Below are 20,196 nucleotides of genomic sequence, written 5' to 3'. Positions count from 1 at the left end.
CGGGTAGACACACGTTGATCCATTCAGTGTAGCGCGCGCAGTACCGACATACAAGTGCATCACAGACCTGTTAATGCTCAATCTCACGTGGCTGAAAGCCACTTGTCCCTCTAAGAATTTGGACGCCGACCGCTGTTGGGTCATGTAACTATTTAGCAGGCGGAGTCTCGTTCTTTTGAAATAACCAGCCAAATCGCTCCACCAACTAAGAACTGCCATGCACCACCACCCACAGAATCGAGAAAGAGCTATCAATCTGTCAATCCTGTCCGTGTCCGGGCCGGGTGAGGTTTCCTGTGTTGAGTCAAATGAAGCGAAAGGCTCCACACCTGGTGGTGCCCTTCCGTCAATTCCTTTAAGTTTCAGCTTTGTAACCATACTCCCCCCTGAACCCAAAGACTTTGGTTACCCGGTTGGCTGCCCGGCGGTCATGGGAATGACGCCCAGATCGCTTGTTGCGGGCCTGCATTGGTGAAGCAGGTGAGACGGTAATGAAACAGAGGCACAGGGCTTATTGGTTTTTAAAGACTGCTTCCTTCATTGGGTTTTAACCAATGCATGTAACGAAACAACACTCAATCGTCCGTGCGGCGCTCAGGGTATAACGGGAGGAGAGGAGAATGACATCCACTCCGCTCCCTCCGTCATGCTAGTCTGCTGATTTCTCATTCAGTATACACTGCCTGCTCATGTGCCCACCTCCAACTCGTCACTCGAGTCATTGTCGTCTTTGTACAGTCCAGATGCACCTGTGACTCACGTAGACTTTTCATTGCTCTGTGCGGTTTTGGCTGCCTTTCTATATATAATCCACCAAGACACCCGACCACGGTGGGAGGGGGGTGTGTACAAAGTGCAGGAGTATCTAAGAAAACGCATGTTTGTCACGGATGCGAATTGCTGTATGTAGCGTGTAAAACAGTTTGCTATAGTGCACGCGGTCGTGAGTCGTAACCGAAAACTTGTTTTTTAAAGACTGATCACTTCATTGTGTTTTAACCTCAGTTGTAAAGGAACGTTTTAAGGATCCCATGGGATACCCCTCGCAAACAGTTTTACACGCCACATATGGCGATTCACCTCCACGAGAAACATGCCTCTATTAACAGTCAACGTGGGTCGGAGCTGCATGTGACCTCTACGACAGACGAATATAAATGACGCCGTTCTGTGTCGTCGTGACCGAGTTGGTGGCCATAGGTGTCTCACTTGTCGGCGGCTTAGTGAATCCACGCCCCTTCCGGCGTGCTTTCCATGGTTGTCTTGCCTTAGTGAATTATATATATATATATATATATATATATATATATATAGATACAGTATCCCCAACAGTCCAATCACACACTTTCCTTTCCTTACTTTACTTTCTTATTCTGTTTCTTTATCTCTCAGTCATTTTCTCCTCCACTCCTCATGAGGAAGCTCCTCTGGCTCATTTTATAAAACCCCCAGGTGTTACTCACTTTTGTTGCCAGCAGTTTAGACATTAATGGCTGTGTGTTGAGTTATTTTGAGGGGACCAAATTTACACTGTGATACAAGCTGTACACGGACTACTTTACATTGGATCAAAGTGTCATATCTTCAGTGTTGTCCCATGAAAAGATATCATAAAATATTTACAAAAATGCGAGTGGTGTACTCACTTTTGGGAGATACTATATACAGTATATATATTTCTAATCTTTGCTTATATACATACATACAGTGGAACCTCAGGCCACGAGCGTAATTCGTTCCAAAACCCGATTTGGTCGTGACCCAAAGTAATTTCCCCCATAGGACTGTATGTAAATACAATTAATCCATTCCAGACCGTACCGAACTGTATGTAAATATATTTTTTTGAAAGACTGTTAAGCACAAAAGTAGTTAATTATACCATAGAATGCACAGTGTAATAGTAAACTAAATGTAAAAACATTGAATAACACTGAGAAAACCTTGAACAGAGAAAACTAACATTGCAGGAGTTCACGCTACAGCCTTACAAACCGCTCGCTGTAAACACTTTTTTTTTTTTAACAAGGTTTAAGCACAGGGAAAAAAATGAACATTTGAAAAATCCGTAATTTATACAAAAACTAACCATAAACAACCAAGAAAACTAACCTTGCATGCACGCACGTCTGACCGAGAACAATGTACAGTATAGGGAGAGACTGAACATGTGTGGAAATCATCAGCACGTACGAACCAGAAGGGAAACTGGCTTGTTCATCACCAGAGTGTGTGGTCGTGAACAGATGCAAAGGTTTGGAAAACTTTTTGATCGTAACCTGATTTGTACGTGTTCCGAGACGTTTGTGACCCGAGGTCCCATTGTATACAGTATATATTGTGGCGAGTGGCTAGGTATTGTGTTGAGGGCCTGGACTGATAGGGTGATTGGTGCTGCGGCACTGGGTTGTGCACTTCACTTTTGTAAATATTATTGTAAATAAACACGTGTGGGTTGGAACCAATGATATCTACCTGTCTGTATACACACACACACACTTAGGGAGCTTCACTCACCAACTCCCCAGCCAGCGCTACACACCAGCCACTTTGTGTCTCTGTCGCTCGCATATGTGGATTTCACTTTTGCTATCTTTACTATAAGTTTTTTGAGACTTTCGAATTTTAGTACTTTCATCATCTCTAATCTGCTCTGCATGTGTATCTCGCCAATGTTTTTGAACCTCTTTATGATGATCTACTTAGTCTTCTACTCTTTGTCTTTAATTTCCGACCCCGCTAAGAGCTGAGAGCACAGGAATGCGGATTTCACTTTCACCAAAAAACAATTCTTTTAATTCTCACGGATAGGCCTCTTCATTGGGAGGAAGCACTACTTTTCCCTGATGGCAACACAAATTAGACAATCTACAAGTCTCCGACTTAAAGTTTAAATCCAAACAATACATTTGATCTCTTTTCGTTGTTCCTTTATTTAATAGAGTAATAATTTCCGTTTGTTTGTGCTAATGCAATCTTTACTATCATTATTTTGACACTTTTATATTTTAGTACTTTCATTAACGACATTCTACTTTGTCATCTACTGTTTGTCTTTTATTTCCGGCCCCTGGCGTGATTAAATCTCTTGCGGGACGTGAAAGTGTCTCTCTAAGAAAATCACGTCTCATCTCCTTCCGAGAGAGAGAGAGAGAGGGAGAGAGAGTCGGTAATTCTACCACTGCAACAGGAGTTGCCGCTTTGTCCTAATGTCGTACTCTCTTCCTCCCTCTGCCGATTGGATGACTGAGGACTATAACACCTCTGACATCACTTCCAATGTCAGTCAATCGGGCCACACTTCTTCTTGTTGGAAGAACCCAAAACTGGTGGCCCCGCCACCTTAGGACAGTTCTATTTTGAATTCACATCTGCAAAGAGTGTCTTTTTTTTTAATTCTACAAAACTAATTACACAGGGTATGCATGGTACCCCAACTCTTTATCATTGTCATCTCTTTCTCTGACTAAATATATTGTGGCTGTATGGGCTCTGGACTCCTGTGACAATGAAATGGGCGAAGATGGTTCAGAAATCAAAAGAATACATGAATGAAGTAATGTTTAAATCCATAACTATGAACAACCTTTCAATACAAATCTAAAAGTTTAAAATGATTTTGTAAATGGAAGCTTACTTTGAAAACAATTGTTTTCATTTAACTGTTTATCCAAAACCTGGTCACAAAGGCAAAAGTCTTAGCAGTGACGACCATACGACCCTTTCCAACAGCCACACTTTCCAACTCATACTGTGGGATCCCAAGGACTTCCCGGGCCATCTGAGAGATATAATTCTCCCAGCAAGCTCTGGATCCTCCCCACTGGTCACGTACAAGGAGACGTCTGAGGCACATCCGTATCAGATGCCTGAACAACCTCAAATGGCTCCTTCTCCATGCTTTGTTTAATCTAGCTAAGCAGTCCTCAAACAATGTATCTATTTTCCTAACTCGTTTATCCGGGGCAGGGTTGTGGGGCATCAAGAGTCTGTCCCAGCAATCCATTCACTGCTTTTTCCATTACAGAGTTGCCAGTGCCAAGCAGGAACCACACCACACTCAAGACTAGAAACTTGAACCTGTAAGCTCAATTAAGACTGGCCCTCCAATTGATATATGCATGTCTTTAGGATGTAGACAGAAACCACAGAACCCTTAAAAAACTACACAAACACAAGATGAACATTTAAAGTAAATAGTCAAGTTGTGATAAAATACCAAATCAGTCTCGTGTGGTTTTTCACTTACTAAAAAATAAAAGCATTACCTCGCTGGAAGCATCATTGTGTCTATCCTGATAATAAACCAAAGTAGTCTTTAGACTCTCAAGGATTACTGCAGGATTTGAGGGCTTTCTTTTATCTCTTTGATCATCTATGGAGAGAGCAGAAAATTCATTTTTAAAGAGCAGACAGTGCATAAATGTATTACATAAAAGTAGTTTATTAAATCAACTTACTTACTGGACCTCTCTGCCTTGTGCAACAATATTCTTGAAAAAATATACATGACTGAGATATTCTGAATATTCAGGTTTAGGTTTACCAAAAAGATGTAATGGCATCTTTCAAAATGTCTTAAGTAACATATTAATGTGAGGATTTCTGTACAGTACAATGGCACAAAATATAGCTTCTCCATTGATTGAAACACTACAAAAGTTGGGAGAATTGTATCCCCAGTGGAAAAAATAAGCAGTTGTAACTACATTAAAAGAACTGAAATTAAGGTGACAACATACAGTAAGTTTAAATTAATTAAACTGAATGATCGAGGTAGCTTATATTAATTACACAATGTTCAAAGCCACCCTGACTGATGGGCCACTGGGTGTGCAAAGCCACTGCAGTTAAGCACTTCAGACCATCAGAAGCTGGCTCATGAACCAAGGAGTTTTGTTATGTGGATTTATTAAAAAAAAAATAATATAATTTAAATTGTATACGAACTAGCACCTTTGGTTAATTAAAACTGCTGCTGCATGAACCATTATGAGAACTACAAAGTATGGACACATAACCCCTGTTCTTAAGTCCTTACACTGGCTTCCAGTTAAGTTTAGGGCAGATTTGAAAAATCCTCCTTCAAACATATTATCACACACATGAGCATGGGAGGCAACTAAAGGGCTCTAAAAAAGGTAATTCCCAGTCATATCAGGGGGTGGCAGTGTGCATTGACCCGGTCTCTAAATGTGGGAAATTTCACCTGGGCCCTTTAACATCACCGCCGGTAATAAATGTTACAAAATGTAGCCATAATAATAGAAACCACAGCATAGAGAGAAGTGTGTGCATTGCAACAGGTACACTCGTCATAAATGTAGGAAGGACGGTTCTTGCAGCACGGAGGAAAAAAAAGAAAGAGACAAATATATAGGACATTGGGTATAAATTTATGGTACTTGTAAAAGTTAGATTTTTTCAGTTTTATTCTCTCAATCACGATCACACTGTAACCCTGCCCCTGATGATCTGACTCTAAGTAACAGCGCCAGCATAAATTCACACCCGATCTGATGCTGTTCGTTTTCAAATAATATTGCATTAGTGCGATGATGTTTTCTGATTGGTACTAGTAAGGTCATAAAATGATTTCTTCAAAATGTCACATATATTGTCTCTTTCTTTCAGGTGTGTAATAGAAACCACGGCATAGAGAGAAGTGTGCACATTGCAACAGGCACAATCGTAAATGTAGGAAGGACTGTCCTTGCGTGTGTGTGAACTGTTAACATTTGAATTTGATGATTGCATATAGCACTGAACTGCCCTCATAAAAGGTCATAAAATGAATAATTCCAAATATCATACATACCTACCTCTCAGTTGTTTTTTTTTTTTTTTTGACATCATAAACCATAAGGTGCATACTAATTCTGCATGCGCAGGAAACTCAATAAAACTGAATAAAAAAAAATAAAGGGACGGTGAGATACGAAGAAGGCAGATTCGCCAGCGTTTGTGTGTGCTTTAATCCCTCCAGATCAGATAATGTCCAGTTCCATTGCCTCAAAACACCACTCACATCTCCAGTTGTTCCCAGCTTCAAATAAAAACTAACAGCGTCAGATCCCTAGGGCGGTAATATGTATCGTGACTGAAAGAATAAAAGTGAAAAAAATAAAATAAAAAGGGTAACTTTTACAAGTAGAGCACTATAAATGTACATGGTCTATTACAGACGCAAACCAAATGTATGTGTGTACCGTATAATATTAACAACAAGAGCAGCTCACTACTGAAAACAGCAAATATAGGAGGCAGTGGGGATCGAACCGGGGACTCTTGATTACAAGTCAGCAAATCTTACTGCTACGCCACGGAAGCTGTTGTATCGTCCTTGAACCTCTTGTGAAAGTGTTTCTTGATCTTTGGACTTCAGGCTTCACATATTCTATAGCTTATGCCTACATTTTGTAACATTTTTTACTAAAATATGAAAAGGTTTCTGTTTTAACAATGTGTTTACACAGATTACGGTAGAAATGGAACACACATGAAATGCATGTGTTCCAAATAACGATCTATTATTTCCACTCTAAAACTCCAGGAGTTCACTCCCAGATAATCAAACAAGGCATGAGCTGGGAGAAGTTTGTGAACGTTCTGCGACGGTGGGGGGGATGGAATAGCAGGCTGCTTGCTACTTGTCTTGATCCTCACATTTACAGGGCAAAAGACGCTGATGGAGAGGTGCGAATGGATTTAAGGTGGGCCAGATTTACGAGTTTTCTCGTAGGCTCTGGTAATAGTGTTAATGTACACAATAGAAAAATATAATCATTGTCTTCCAGTTTACTCCTCAAGTATCCATTCCCATATCTGAGTATACAAGAAAGTTGAGGGGAGACCACTTCCAATTTTTTTATTATTTCTGTTTTTGTTTTACAGACATGCTGCTGACTGGAGTTTCTGTTTTCCTCTGCTCCATTGTCAATTGGCCGCAGTTCAACTATTAATTAACTAATTCATGGACAGACACTGTTACTTTCCCATTATGTCAATCAGGTTCAACTACTTTATTTTCCAGTGTGTTTAAACAAATTGGTGTCATTAAGTGCACTGATTCTGTATTCAGAAATTTATAAAATTTACCCTTGTGTTTTACCCGAGAACTTTTCACCATGGCTCAGTGAACAGCACAACACAAAAAATAAATTAAACTGAACAGAATAAACTGAGTGTTTGAACCTCTACAGTCCTAATCATAACCTTAGATCCTCCAACACCTGCTGACTCATTATTCTTAAGAGTGAAGCATAAATGAACTGGTGAAGTGGCTTTCTGTCTTTATGCAGTAAAAATCTGGAATACTTTGCAATTAAGAGAAATAAACCAAGCTAGGACAGTTGAACACTTAAAAAAAAAAAATACTGAAAACGCACCTCTTTCTTCAGATTTGTTTCTTCATCTCTTCCTAGTAGCACCACTAGCATTTCCTCATACTTTTGGGAGAAATTGGTCCTTTTCATAAAATGCATTTTTATATACTGATCACTAATCAAATCCTTTGATGAGTCTCCCATGGCCCCCTAGGCGCAGCAGGCTACAGCCAGATACAATGATGAAGAGACCTCCACTAGAGTATAATGTTAATGATGACACAGTGGGGCTAGAAGGTCATTTTGGACTTGAGCCCCTGCAGTTTTTTTTTACCCTTTCCAAAATCCCAAAAACTGGAGTTTTTAAAATTTCCTCTCCTCCCTGGCCCTCTGGCCATATTTGTTATTATTCTCTACCAATGTATACAACCTGTTATAAATATTTACGTTCTTTCTTAACTCCAGTTTGGCTATTGTTATCATAAAGGACTATCTTGAAATTAAAAATGTGCTATAGAAACAAATATTATAGGTTTACAACTAGCTGAGCCTGAAAAAGAACTTGCAGCAGAACACATTTACGAGCAGACACTGTCATGAATATAAAATAAAATATTATACTGTATATACTAACACAGTGAAATACTGGCTTAGTAAAATGGACATCATGGTAAAATGACACATCCATCTGTTCAACCATGTTGTGCATTAAGGAGCCTCTGTTCACCAGGCAGGCCTCATACGTCATCAGCTTTGTTTCCAATGTCATCAGAGCACGGGTCCCCAAATCTGGTCCTGGAGGGCGCCAGTGGTTGCAGGTTTTCATTCTAACCCTTTTCTTAATTAAGTGACCATTTTTTGCTCCTAATTAACTTCTTTAAATTCATTTTATTTGACTTGCTCTTGAAGATTTAGACCCCTTAACTGTTTTTTCCTTAATTAGCAGCCAAACAATAATGAGATACAAAATGAGCCAAAACATGGACAGCAAACTGTGACCATCATAAAATATCTGATAATAAAGAAGGATGAAGGTATCAGGAATGTCGATCTGCTCAGGTTCCCAGAACATTTTACCAGAGCTCTTTAGAAAAGAGAAAATCAGCAATTTCAGAAATGTCTGCTATTGCACAATGGGAGCAGCAACAAGCCATGGAATCAAAGAACGAGTTTAATTAACGACGACACTTGGCGCCTGATTAAGTAACTGCTTAGAGCTTAAGCCCCTGACGTTGTTGGTCTTCTGTTGACTCGCTCACTTCACGTTTCAATTTCTGTTTGTATGTCATTTAAGGAAAGAAATGAAGAAATACAGGGGAACAAATCTTAAAAAAGCAATTTCAATTAAAATGAATTCTCAAGAAGTTAATTAGCAGCAAAAACTGGTCACCAGTTAAGAAAAGGGTTAGAATGAAAATATGCAGCCAGTTTGGTCCTCCAGGACTGGAGTTGGGGACCCCTGCATTAGAGATTGTTTAATGAGAATATTATAACAATAATAAAGATGGGACTGGGTGGTCTCATGGTCTGGAATCCCTACAGATTTTATTTTTTCTCCAGCCGTCTGGAGTTTTTTTGTTTTTTCTGTCCCCCCCTGGCCATTGGACCTTACTCTTATTCGATGTTAATTAATGTTGATCTATTTTGTTTTCTTATTGTGTCTTTTATTTTTCTATTCTTCATTATGTAAAGCACTTTGAGCTACTGTTTGTATGAAAATGTGCTATATAAATAAATGCTGCTGTTGTTGTTGTACTATATTAGAGCAATAAAATCAGAATTGTATTATTTTTTGCCATATCAGGTTATTTTATATTCATATTTCCAATGTACTTCATATTTCACAGCGCAATATTTTTTTTTTTATTATACTTTATTATCTTGTGTTTTGTATATTGTATGGTGTATTTTGATTTTGTACTATTTTTATTCCATTAATGGATTGGTGCCACATAAACACTCACTATATGCATTACAATGACAATAAAAATATCACTTCAAAAAAATATTTAAGGTGAAAAACAAAATGTACTGAATATCATCCCCTCTGGGATTAATACAGTGTACCAAAAACCAAAAAAAAAAAATACAGACTGAATAAAGTCAGTACAAGTAAAGCCGTATTTAGCAGCTGATGATAAAGATAAAGATGGCCTTAGGTGAAGAGCTCAGACAGAAACCGTCCGACTGAAGCTGAGAAAATATTACAGAATACACAATGAGGAAAGAGTACATTAGAGAATTGTATTGTTTGCAAGTTAAGTAGTGAAGATGCAACATTAGCTTTAAACATCTGATTGTTGTAGCTAAAGGAGGTTCACAAATACATACCGGGCGGCACAGTGGCAGAAGACACATAGTTAGAAGACCTGGGTTCGCTTCCCGGGTCCTCCCTGCATGGAGTTTGCATGTTCTCCCCGTGTTTGCATGGGTTTCCTCCCACAGTCCAAAGACATGCAGGTTAGGTGCATTGGTGACCCTAAATTGTCCCTAGTGTGAGCTTGGTGTGTGTGTGTGTGTGTGTATCTGCCTTGCGCCATGTGCTGGCTGGGATTGGCTCCAGTTGACCCCCGTGACCCTCTAGTTAGGATATAGCGGGTTGGACAATGACTGATTGACTAACTGACAAATACATAACGAGGAGGAAGACTGAATAAATGTCCACTGAGAAAATCCCACTAAAACCAAGCAAAAGTTGGCCCCTCACCTGTCACAGCATTAGATTTCATAAGGAAGCACTGTTCACTTGTCCTCCGAGATGTTCATCTACAGATGGGGACGTCACAGTTTGTAAGACAGTATTCAAACAGTAAGGCTATGGTGTTCAGAGGTCAACACTTTCACCATAGGCAGCATAGACAGGTTGAATATCCCAGACATTAACAAAGATACATTCATTTAATAAGAGGACGACATTGCATATAGCGCTTTTCTCACTACTCAAAATGCATTACATATTTAGGGGGAGCCACTGCAACCACCACCACAGTGCAATATCCACCTGAATGATGTTACGTCAGGCATTTTGTGCCAGTACGATCAATACACATTAGCTGTTAGGTGGTGAAGAGGTCAGAGACATAGTAGACAATTAGAGACGGGGGATGATCAGGGGGCCAGAATGAGCAGGCGACATTGGGCTACACACGACTCTTTTCAAAAGATGCCCAGAGATCTTTGGTGACCACAGAGAGTCAGGACCTCTCATCCAGAGGACGGTGCCAAAGTTACGCATGGTGTCACACTGCACTGGGGTACTAGGATAAACACACAGAACCACAGGATAAGCGGCACCTGCTGGCCTCACTAACACCTTTTCCAGCAGCAACTCAAGCTTTTTCTAGATCAGGGGTCGGCAAACTTTCAGCAGTGTCGTGCCGAACCTATGTTACAATAATATTTCACGTGCCAACATAATTCAACCAATATAGTATCAAAATTGGTCCGGTTATAATGGGCTTCAAAAGTATATATGTATAACGCACACACAGCACAATCCTTTTTGTAGTACACATCCATATTTATTTGTCCAAGAGTCTTGAAAAGAGCGAGCATCACGTTTTTGTCTTTTATGAGTCACTGCACTGAACACATGTGAGTCGCATATGAGGGCGCGAATGCATGCGCTGTAATTGAAATATTTTTTTACTATACTTCAATTCAGAGTGCCATTGAAAATCGTTCCCTCAATTCACAGGTTGCCAACCCCTAGACGGTCTCTCGTCCAAACACTGGCAAGGCCAAAATATGCTTAGCTACAGGTGGATGACCTGTTCTGAAGGGTATGTGGTATGGCAGCTGCTTTGCACAAGATATTCATTTCCCAGGATCAACGTAAGCCTTGAAGGACAGTACCCAGGTAAAGGAAATTAAGTACAGGAAGGTCTACCGCTACAAGGGAATTTCCTTCTTGTGTTGGCATTCATAACCCCATTTCGAACGCATATCAGAATTTACTGAAATACAGGAAAATATGTAACTGGGAATCGTGGAAGGGGGGGGTGATAGCATAAGATTTCATAATGAAATTGTACAGGAAAACGATTTAGACTGGTCGCCTCGAGATCCGTCCATGCTTTACCAGGATTTTGGTTCTCAAATCCTCTGACAATTCTTTGTTTTCGATCCTCTCCTCTTCTGTATGCTCAGTCTTGTACTCATAGACACAAACATTACAATAGGTCAGCTTTGATCCATTTAAACTGGTGGACAGTGGAATTTTTACATTGTCAGAAGCTCTTACCTGCCACAGGCGAGTTGAAAAACAAATTAAAAGGAGCAACACATGAGTGACAGCCAATCATTTCTTAGGATTTTGAAAAGGTACCAATAATTTCAGGATTTCTGTGCACAATGACCTCAGATTAGGCCATTTTTCCCCCCTGCTACTTTTGTGTGTTGTTCAAATGCAAACAAAAGAAATGATCCTGTGAAGACCGAAGCATTTAGAATTCTGGGAGAAGTGCAGGGGTGCCTATATATTTGCCAATGACTGCAGGAGATAATGGAAATCAAATTATGCAATAGCATTACTTTTGATTTCTCTTTTTGCAGTTACAAAAGCAAACAAAAATATTGCTTCCTTCTTTTGCATATCTTCATATTTTGCTATGACGAATCTGAAAACGACATGGCAACCGTTTGTCTTTTTCATTTACCGCAGTCAAAAATGATACGCGCTGTACAGAGCCACCTTTAAAAAGAAAAAAAAAGTATTGAAGCTTTGCATTGATTTTCTGTTTTTTTCAAGTGCAATAATGTTCCAATCTCCTCATATTCTACTTTTCTTTTAAAGTTAATGTGCTGATTTTACACTTTCATTAAAAGTTATCCATTACAATCCTCTTTGTTCCTTCTAATTCCACTTTCAAACTTGAATGCCAAGATCTTCTTTGATCAAATTCCCCAGTTAAGGTTTAAAGTCTCAATTCCTGTGGATTCCTTCGTTTCCACCCTCTGAGGATTATTTAATAATTTTTCTATACCCCAGCTAAAATTTCCCTGTCCTAAACGAAAAAAGTCCACATTTCCCACTTAGCATCCCAAACCATCTTTCATGGTTTTTTTTTTTTTCTTACTTCATCTTAACATTCAAGCATAAAGCCCAAGATTTTGTTTTCCCATCATATAGCAATCTTGTTTGTCAAACGCAAAAAAATGCTAAGCTTGGCTTTTATCCAGTCACGGATTTATAATTCTTTTTGTCTGTATTCTAACAAAAGAAGAGACGGGCAAAACAAAAGGCAAACTGGAGAGCAATATATGCGGTTGTAAAGAAACGAGGCATTTTTTTCTTGTTCACTGTCCTGCTAAGCACAATTGTCCGACTTGGAGTGGGACGGTGGTGCAGCAGTAATGCTGATGGCTCGCAGTAAGATGACCCGAGTTCTCATCCCTGTGTGAAGTCTGCATATCATCCCAGTGTCTCTCCTCCGGGTGCTCTGGTTTCCTCCCACTGTTTAAAGACATGCAGGTTAGGTGAACTGGTGGCGCTACATGGGTTTGTTCCTGCCATGTGTCCTATGCTAGAAGGGATCGGCTCCAGTCTGCTATGCAAACCTGGCCTGGATTAAATGAACTAGACAATGACATGACTTGTCTGACTTCCTATTACACAAATTTGTACTCTGAGAAACAAAAATATACTTTAAAACAAGGGCTGTGGAGTCGGAGACGATTTTGGGTACCTGGAGTCGGGGTCAGAGTCGGCAAAAATGTACCGACTCCAACTCCTAATAAATTTAAATTGTAATGAGAAAAAAATACAGCAAGTTCAAATGTCCCATTTCACAAACAATAGTCCTAATGAAGTACTTCTCTGATGTAAGAATAAAGCCGAGTGCACAGTCGTGTTACTACTAGTGTGAAGTTCAGCTGAGCTATTATACAACCTGACATTCACATATTGTAACCTGGATTATGGTACATTACAAAAAGGGTTTTCATTTTATTTCAGATCTAATGTGTTTAACAAGTTCATTTGAGTGTAAACAAGTGTAATGATGTAGGTGGAGGAGTGCACTATGGCCTGATGTGTATTCAGGGGTTCTTGTCTTTTATTTAAACTGGCCTATACGGTAGAGAGTCAGCTTCCTAGCCAGTAGTTCTGTGGTTAAATGACGTGTATGTTGCCTTCCTTTAATCAACATGGAAAATACATTAGCATATTAAATACAGAGGAGTCGGAGTCAGAAGTACCGGAAAATAAGGAGTAGGAGTCAAAGGATTTATCTACCGACTCCACAGCCCTGTTTAGAACTTAGTATTAATTAAACTTGATAAAATCTCAAAAACTGACTGGGCAGCTAACCTGGGGGAATACAGGTGGGCTTAGATTAGAGTTAGATCAGTAGTAAAATTCTGACTTTGTTATCAGTACTAGCCTTCATTCCACATTATTTATACCAAAATGGCTTTGAAATAAATATTAAGGTAAATCCAAAATTTCCCCACCAGACTCCAAAATCCCTGATGCGCCTGCACAATTGTGCACCTCTATGGTGCTTCATTCCATTGCGCCGCACTTCTCGCCACCTCCCTCTTGGAGCACTTAGTGGCCATTGAAGCAACAAAAACTGAGCCAGGTGGGTTAAAGTGTGCCAATTGTGATTTGTGAAGTTTATTCCAAAAACATGATATTATGAGGCCATTAAGCTGAAACCAAGCAAATCAGCTTACGAAGAGATACTACCAGGGAGATGGACAAAAAAAACGTGAAAAGACGACACAGGCAGGCTATTTAAAAATGCTGATGTGCCGTGATAGATATATATGGACAGGGTCACGTTCTCCAATAGCTATAAGTGATTAGAGCAGATGCAAAAGGTGTTTTTTTGGTCTGAGAAGGGCACAGTTCAGGTGGCAGTTACCCATTTTTAGCATGTTTAATAAAAAGTTCACTAATCACACAAAATATGTGGGCATTTATATTGGAAAGGAACCACCGAGAAGCCAGAAGCCATCCAAATGCCCGCCGACACTCTGCCGGATCAGACGCACAGTTATCAGCATTTCTTACTAAAGAACTGGATGATGACTGTACTGCTCCAATGGCTTCTCTTCGGCTGGGATATGTATGTATAAATAACTAGAAACTTCTCAAAAAAAATTAAAGGAACACTTTGAAAACACATCTCAATGAGAAATAAAATCCTGCTGGATATCTCTACTGCTATGGACTGATATGGTGATGTATTAGAAACAAAAGGATGGCACATCATTTGATGGAAATGAAAATTATCAACCTACAAAGAACTGAAATCAAAGACACCCCGAAAATCAAAGTGAAAAAATGATGCGGCAGGCTGGCTCATCCATTTGGCCAAAATTTCATTGCAGCAACTCCAAATCGTACTCAGTAGTCTGTATGCTCCCTATGTGCTTGTATGCATGGCTGACAACGTCCTAATGAAACGACGGATGGTGTCCTAAGGGATCTCCTCCCAGATCTGGACCAGGGCATCACTGAGCTCCTGGACAGTCTGAGGTGTCAGATGGACCGAAACAATGACCCACCCAGAGGTGTTCTATTGGATTGAGGTCAGGCGAGTGAGCGTGGGGGCCAGTCAATGGTATCAATTTCTTCATCCTCTCGCCACATGAGGTCGGGCATTGTCGTGCACCAGGAGAAACCCAGGACTCACTGTACCAGCTCAGGGTCTGACAATGGATTCAATGATTTCATCCTGATACCTAATGACAGTCAAGGTGCCGTTGTCTACCCTGTAGAGGTCTGTGTGTCCCTCCATGGATATGCCTCCCCAGACCATCACTGACCCCACCACCAAACCGGTCATGCTGAACAATGTTACAGGCAGCATAACATTCTCCTGTCTGTCTGTCACATGTGCTCAGGGTGAACCTGCTCTCATCTGTGAAAAGCTCAGGGTGCCAGTGGTGGACCTGCCAATTATGGTCTTCTATGGCAAATACCAATCAAGCTCCACAGTGCCCACTAGAGGACGTCAGGCCCTCAGGCCACCCTTATGAAGTCTGTTTCTGATTGTTTGATCAGAGACATTCACATTAGTGGCCTGCCTGCTGGAGGACATTTTGCAGGCTCTGGCAGTGCTCGTCCTGTTCCTCTTTGCCCAAAGGAGCAGATATCGGTGGGTCCTGCTGATGGGTTAAGGACCTTCTATGAGGGGCCCTGTCCAGCGCTCCTAAAGTAACTGCCTGTCTCCTGGAATCTCCTCCATGCCCTTGAGACTGTGCTGGGAGGCACAGCAAACCTTCTGGCAATGACAGGCACATATTGATGTGCCTGCCATCCTGGAGAAGTTGGACTACCTGTGCCACCTCTGTAGGGTCCAGGTATGGCCTCATGATACCAGTAGTGACACTGAGCATAGCCAAATGCAAAACAAGTGAAAAAATAGATGAGGAGGGAAAAACGTCAGTGGCTTCCCTCCACCTGTTAAACCGTTCATTCCTGTTTCGTTGTCTCATTGTGGCCCCTCTAGTGCAACAAAGCAGCTTAAACTGATTAACAAGCTCCTCTGGTACTTAACTGACCAGATCAATAGCCCAGATGTTTCACTGACTTGATGCTATACTCGGATTAAAAAGTGTTTCTTTCAATTTTTGAGCAGTATACATTGTACATTGGGAGTGGAAGCTACATTTGAAAGCAATTAAAACATGCTCATCTTTTTGTACCATATTTCTCTCGTCTGATTACTGTAGTTACTGGTTACTAAAGGGATGTGTATAAGGCTCAAGCCTGTTCTACATTCAATAAAGAACATTGCAATCCCAAGGAGCAAGTGCTTCCTGCTGGAGACTGGACTGTGGACCCCCATGTAGTCTCCAATCACGTTAAAGCAAACTGGAGTCCCTCCTGAAGTGTCGACTACGTCAAAGCAAGAAGATTGGGGGCCCCCCTGTGAATTCTCAGTTACGTTAAAGCTTGGGGTGGGATCCCATGAAGTCTCAAGGTGAGGTTGGGGGGTAAAGACTACTGTGGACTCTACCACACTTCGAAAGAGGTGATTGGAAGGTGTACAAAGCTGTAAATATCCAATATGGTGTTCCACAAGGCTCTATCCTTGGTCCGCTGTTATTCTCAATCTACATGCTTCCATTAGATCAGATTATCTCGGGGCACAACGTGAGCTACCACAGCTATGCTGATGACACACAGCTGTACTTATCAATAGCACCTGATGACCCCGATTCTCTTGATTCACTAACACAATGTCTGACTTGCATCTCAGAATGGATGAATAGTAACTTTCTCACGTTAAATAAAGAGAAAACTGTTAGTGATTGGCAATAATGGATACAATGAGGCTATTAGAAATAAACTGGACACATTAGAATTAAAAGTCAAGACGGAGGTAAAAAGCTTAGGAGCAATTGTTGGCTGTAATCTGAATTTTAAATCGCATATTAATCAGATCACTAGGACAGCATTTTTTCACTTAAGAAACATAGCTAAAGTTAGACCGCTTATAACACTGAAAGATGCTGAGAAATTAGTTCACGCGTTTGTTTTCAGTCAACTAGATTACTGTAATGCACTCCTCTCAGGACTACCCAAAAAAGACAAAAATCATTTGCAACGAGTGCAGAATGGAGCTGCTAGAATCCTAACTAGGAAAAGAAAATCCGAACACATCTCTCCAGTTTTGATGTCACTATACTGGTTACCTGTGTCATTCAGGATTGACTTTAAAATTCTGCTTATGGTTTATAAAGCCTTAAATAATCTCGCCCATCTTATATATCGGAATGTCTGACACCTTATATTCCAAATCGTAACCTCAGATCCTCAAATGAGTGTCTCCTTAGAATTCCAAGAACAAAACTTAAAAGAAGTGGTGAGGCGGGGGCCGTCTGCTGTTATGCACCTAAAATCTGGAATAGCCTGCCAATAGGAATTCGCCAGGCTGATACAGTAGAGCACTTTAAAACACTGCTGAAAACACATTTCTTTAACATGGCCATTTTATAACTTCACTTTAACTTAATACTGATACTCTGTATGTTCAATTCATCATAATAACTATTCATGGTGGCTCTAAAATCCGTACTGACCCCTACTTTCTCTTCTGTTTCTTTTTCCGGTTTCTTTGTGGTGGCGGCCTGCGCCACCACCACCTACTCAAAGCATCATGATGCTCCAACATTGATGGACTGAAAGCCAGAAGTCTATGTGACCATCATCATCAAGTCCTTCCATGAAAACCCTAAATACAAAAAGGACTGTTTGACTTATGTTAGGTAGATTGCTCAGAGGGGACTGGGCGGTCTCGTGGTCTGGAACCCCTACAGATTTTATTTTTTTCTCCAGCCTTTGGAGTTTTTTGTTTTTTCTGTCCACCCTGGCCATCGGACCTTACTTATTCTATGTTAATTAATGTTGACCTATGTTTATTTTTTATTGTGTCTTCTATTTTTCTAATCATTTTGTAAAGCACTTTGAATATGTGCTATATAAATAAATGTTGATTGATTGATTGATTGATCCGCGGGAGAACTTAAACGGGAGTATATACGGTAGGCAAACACTAACTCTGGAGTTTTTCTTCCGTTAAATATCTACAGAAAATGGTTTATTGTGACTTTAGAAATGTTTTGTTACAGGGTAAGAGTTCATTTTATAAATACTGAATGGATAAAGATGTGGAGAAATCTTTTGTCATGCAGAAAAGTAGGATGACTTTCAAGAGGACTGAATAATTTTGCACACATCTGAATAAGACTGAATTGTATGAATAATATTATTTGCAGATTATTATTGTAATCAACCAACTAAATGGTGTTTGAGTGCATTAATAACACAGGAAAGGCACAGCTGCCCTAATTAATATAAACACGGGACGGGTTTAAAAATGGACATTGGGGTCAGGAGGTGGCTGACCTTTCAGTCCCAGATATGCAAGAAGAATCAGAATGTAACCAAGACAAATTTCAAGCGTCATAATAAAAGGGTCTGAACACTTGTGCACGTGTGATATTTCAGTTTTTTATTTTTAATAAATTAACAAAAATTTCTAAAATCCATTTTTTTAATCATTTTGAGGTAGTGAGTGTTACTTGATGGGGGTGTGAATCAAAATGGATTTTACCACATGGCTGCAACATAGGAAAATATAAAATTTTGAATCCCCTCTACGTCTGTAGATTTGTAAAATGTTAAAAGAGCACATTAGCACAAGTTCTTCCTGAAATGAGACAAAATGCAATTTAAGCCAAGTCTGGCCTTCAAGCCAGAAGATGTTAAATCAGGCTTTACTGCTATAAAATTATTATAGGAGCACGAAAGTTGAACATTATCAATGAATTGATTAATGGGCAGAAATACACAAAATATTTTAATAAACTGCCCATAAATGCTTGCAAATGTCTGTTAGTAAAGACGTATCTATGCTCAACTAGCCCACCCTTTCTATTTTCCTTTCTTAATTTATTTTCACAATTTTCTGGAAATCTGATTTTTCCCCCCTCACACATTGTGTGTCACAATGTATAAACACAAGTGAGATTAATCTGAATTAATTAAATAAATATGTGTTCACTTTAGGCCATCAGCTCAAAAAAAAATGTAAAAGCTCTTAAAGTGTTTGTAGTCTTTGTGTAGGCACTGCATGTGGTATCTTAATTCGTGTTTACTTTTCTGAGCCAACGTACTTCTGTATCCAATCAATTTGTGTAAATCTCTCCCATAATTATTAGAAAAATATTATTCCTTAACCATTCTTTGAGAAAAAGTAGGAATGCAAACTGAGCATCTGACTAATAATCTGCACATGCTGGAATTCTTCTTTTGTTTATTTTATAAATCAAAAGCCTTAAATGATTAGACTAAGCCGTCCAAGTTATATTTGGCAGAACTTAGGGGTTGAGCAGCCACAGTACAAATGTCATCTTGTTGATTATCCAAACAGAGTAGCACTTCTATTTTGGAGAGTTCACCGTTAAAGGTCGTAGTTTTACATAATGGTCCTCTGATTCTTCATTTTAGTATCATGTTAAAGAAAAACTAACACATGAAAATTAGTATATTTATATAAAATGTCTGCTAAATGATCCAATGTGGGTATTTTTATGCCGCATTGTAAAATGATTAATGATGCATATAGTATTTTTTCTTTTATCAACAAAAAAGAAAGAAAAGGAATATCCCACCTAAAAATAATTTTTATACGCTACACACCCCTTGCAGTTGGTAGACGTTGCTGAGAAAAACTATTCGTCGTATTTCTTCATGCCGAATGAAAATAGAAAAAAAAGATTCAGGTGACCAATTTGTGTCATGAAAATGGTGTAATATTGATACACAAATATGTACAGCAGGAGGAGAATGGGCATCCCGGCTGGGGAAGAGGATGGTTAATTACCCAGAAATCAAACGACAAATGGACTGGCCGGCCAGACAAAAAGATAACTTCGTGCTCAGATGGAATTAAATGATGGATGGACCAGTGGAAGCTGGAACTTAGGAGCAGTTCTATCCCCCATACAGCAGGTGGCAGAAACCTGTAGGGGTGGTTGGGAGTTCGACAGGCAGACTCCGAGTCCCTGGGTGCTGACAGAGGGCGCTGTTGGGAGAGGACCTCACTACTTTATGGCCCAGAAGTGTTTCCAGGGAGACACAGCATAGCAACGCATTCTCGGGTCTGGCTTAAAAGGGAGTCCGCAGCCTTACATCAATGAGTGAAGCAGTGGCAACACTCAACGGGAGGATGAGAAGGGGAAGATCTGTTGATTATTGTGTAATGTGGATGATCTTTGGAAGGGTGATTAGTGGTTAAATAAATTTCTTTTATTTAAACTTAACAGTCTGCCTGACATTGCTGTGTCTTGAGTTTGGGGCTCAGTGGTGCCCCCCTGGTGGTTACAGTACTTAAAAATATATAATACTTTA

At 39.9% G+C, this 20,196-nt stretch overlaps 1 protein-coding gene across 1 annotated transcript in view; it reads right to left on the bottom strand.

Moving 5' to 3' along the window:
* The window catches only part of LOC120532309 (coiled-coil domain-containing protein 171-like), a 467,526-nt gene that overhangs the window by 349,484 nt on the left and 97,846 nt on the right, over positions 1-20,196 (bottom strand). The window contains exon 11 of the mRNA XM_039758204.1: positions 4,269-4,375. Within this exon, the coding sequence (XP_039614138.1) occupies positions 4,269-4,375 (107 nt within the window). The remainder of the gene's footprint in view (positions 1-4,268; positions 4,376-20,196) is intronic.

This window comes from Polypterus senegalus, chromosome 7, assembly GCF_016835505.1.
Source record: "Polypterus senegalus isolate Bchr_013 chromosome 7, ASM1683550v1, whole genome shotgun sequence".
Taxonomy (NCBI): domain Eukaryota; kingdom Metazoa; phylum Chordata; class Cladistia; order Polypteriformes; family Polypteridae; genus Polypterus; species Polypterus senegalus.
The sequence above is the reverse complement of the archived record's forward strand: the minus strand, read 5'-3'. Positions and strand labels throughout refer to the sequence as shown.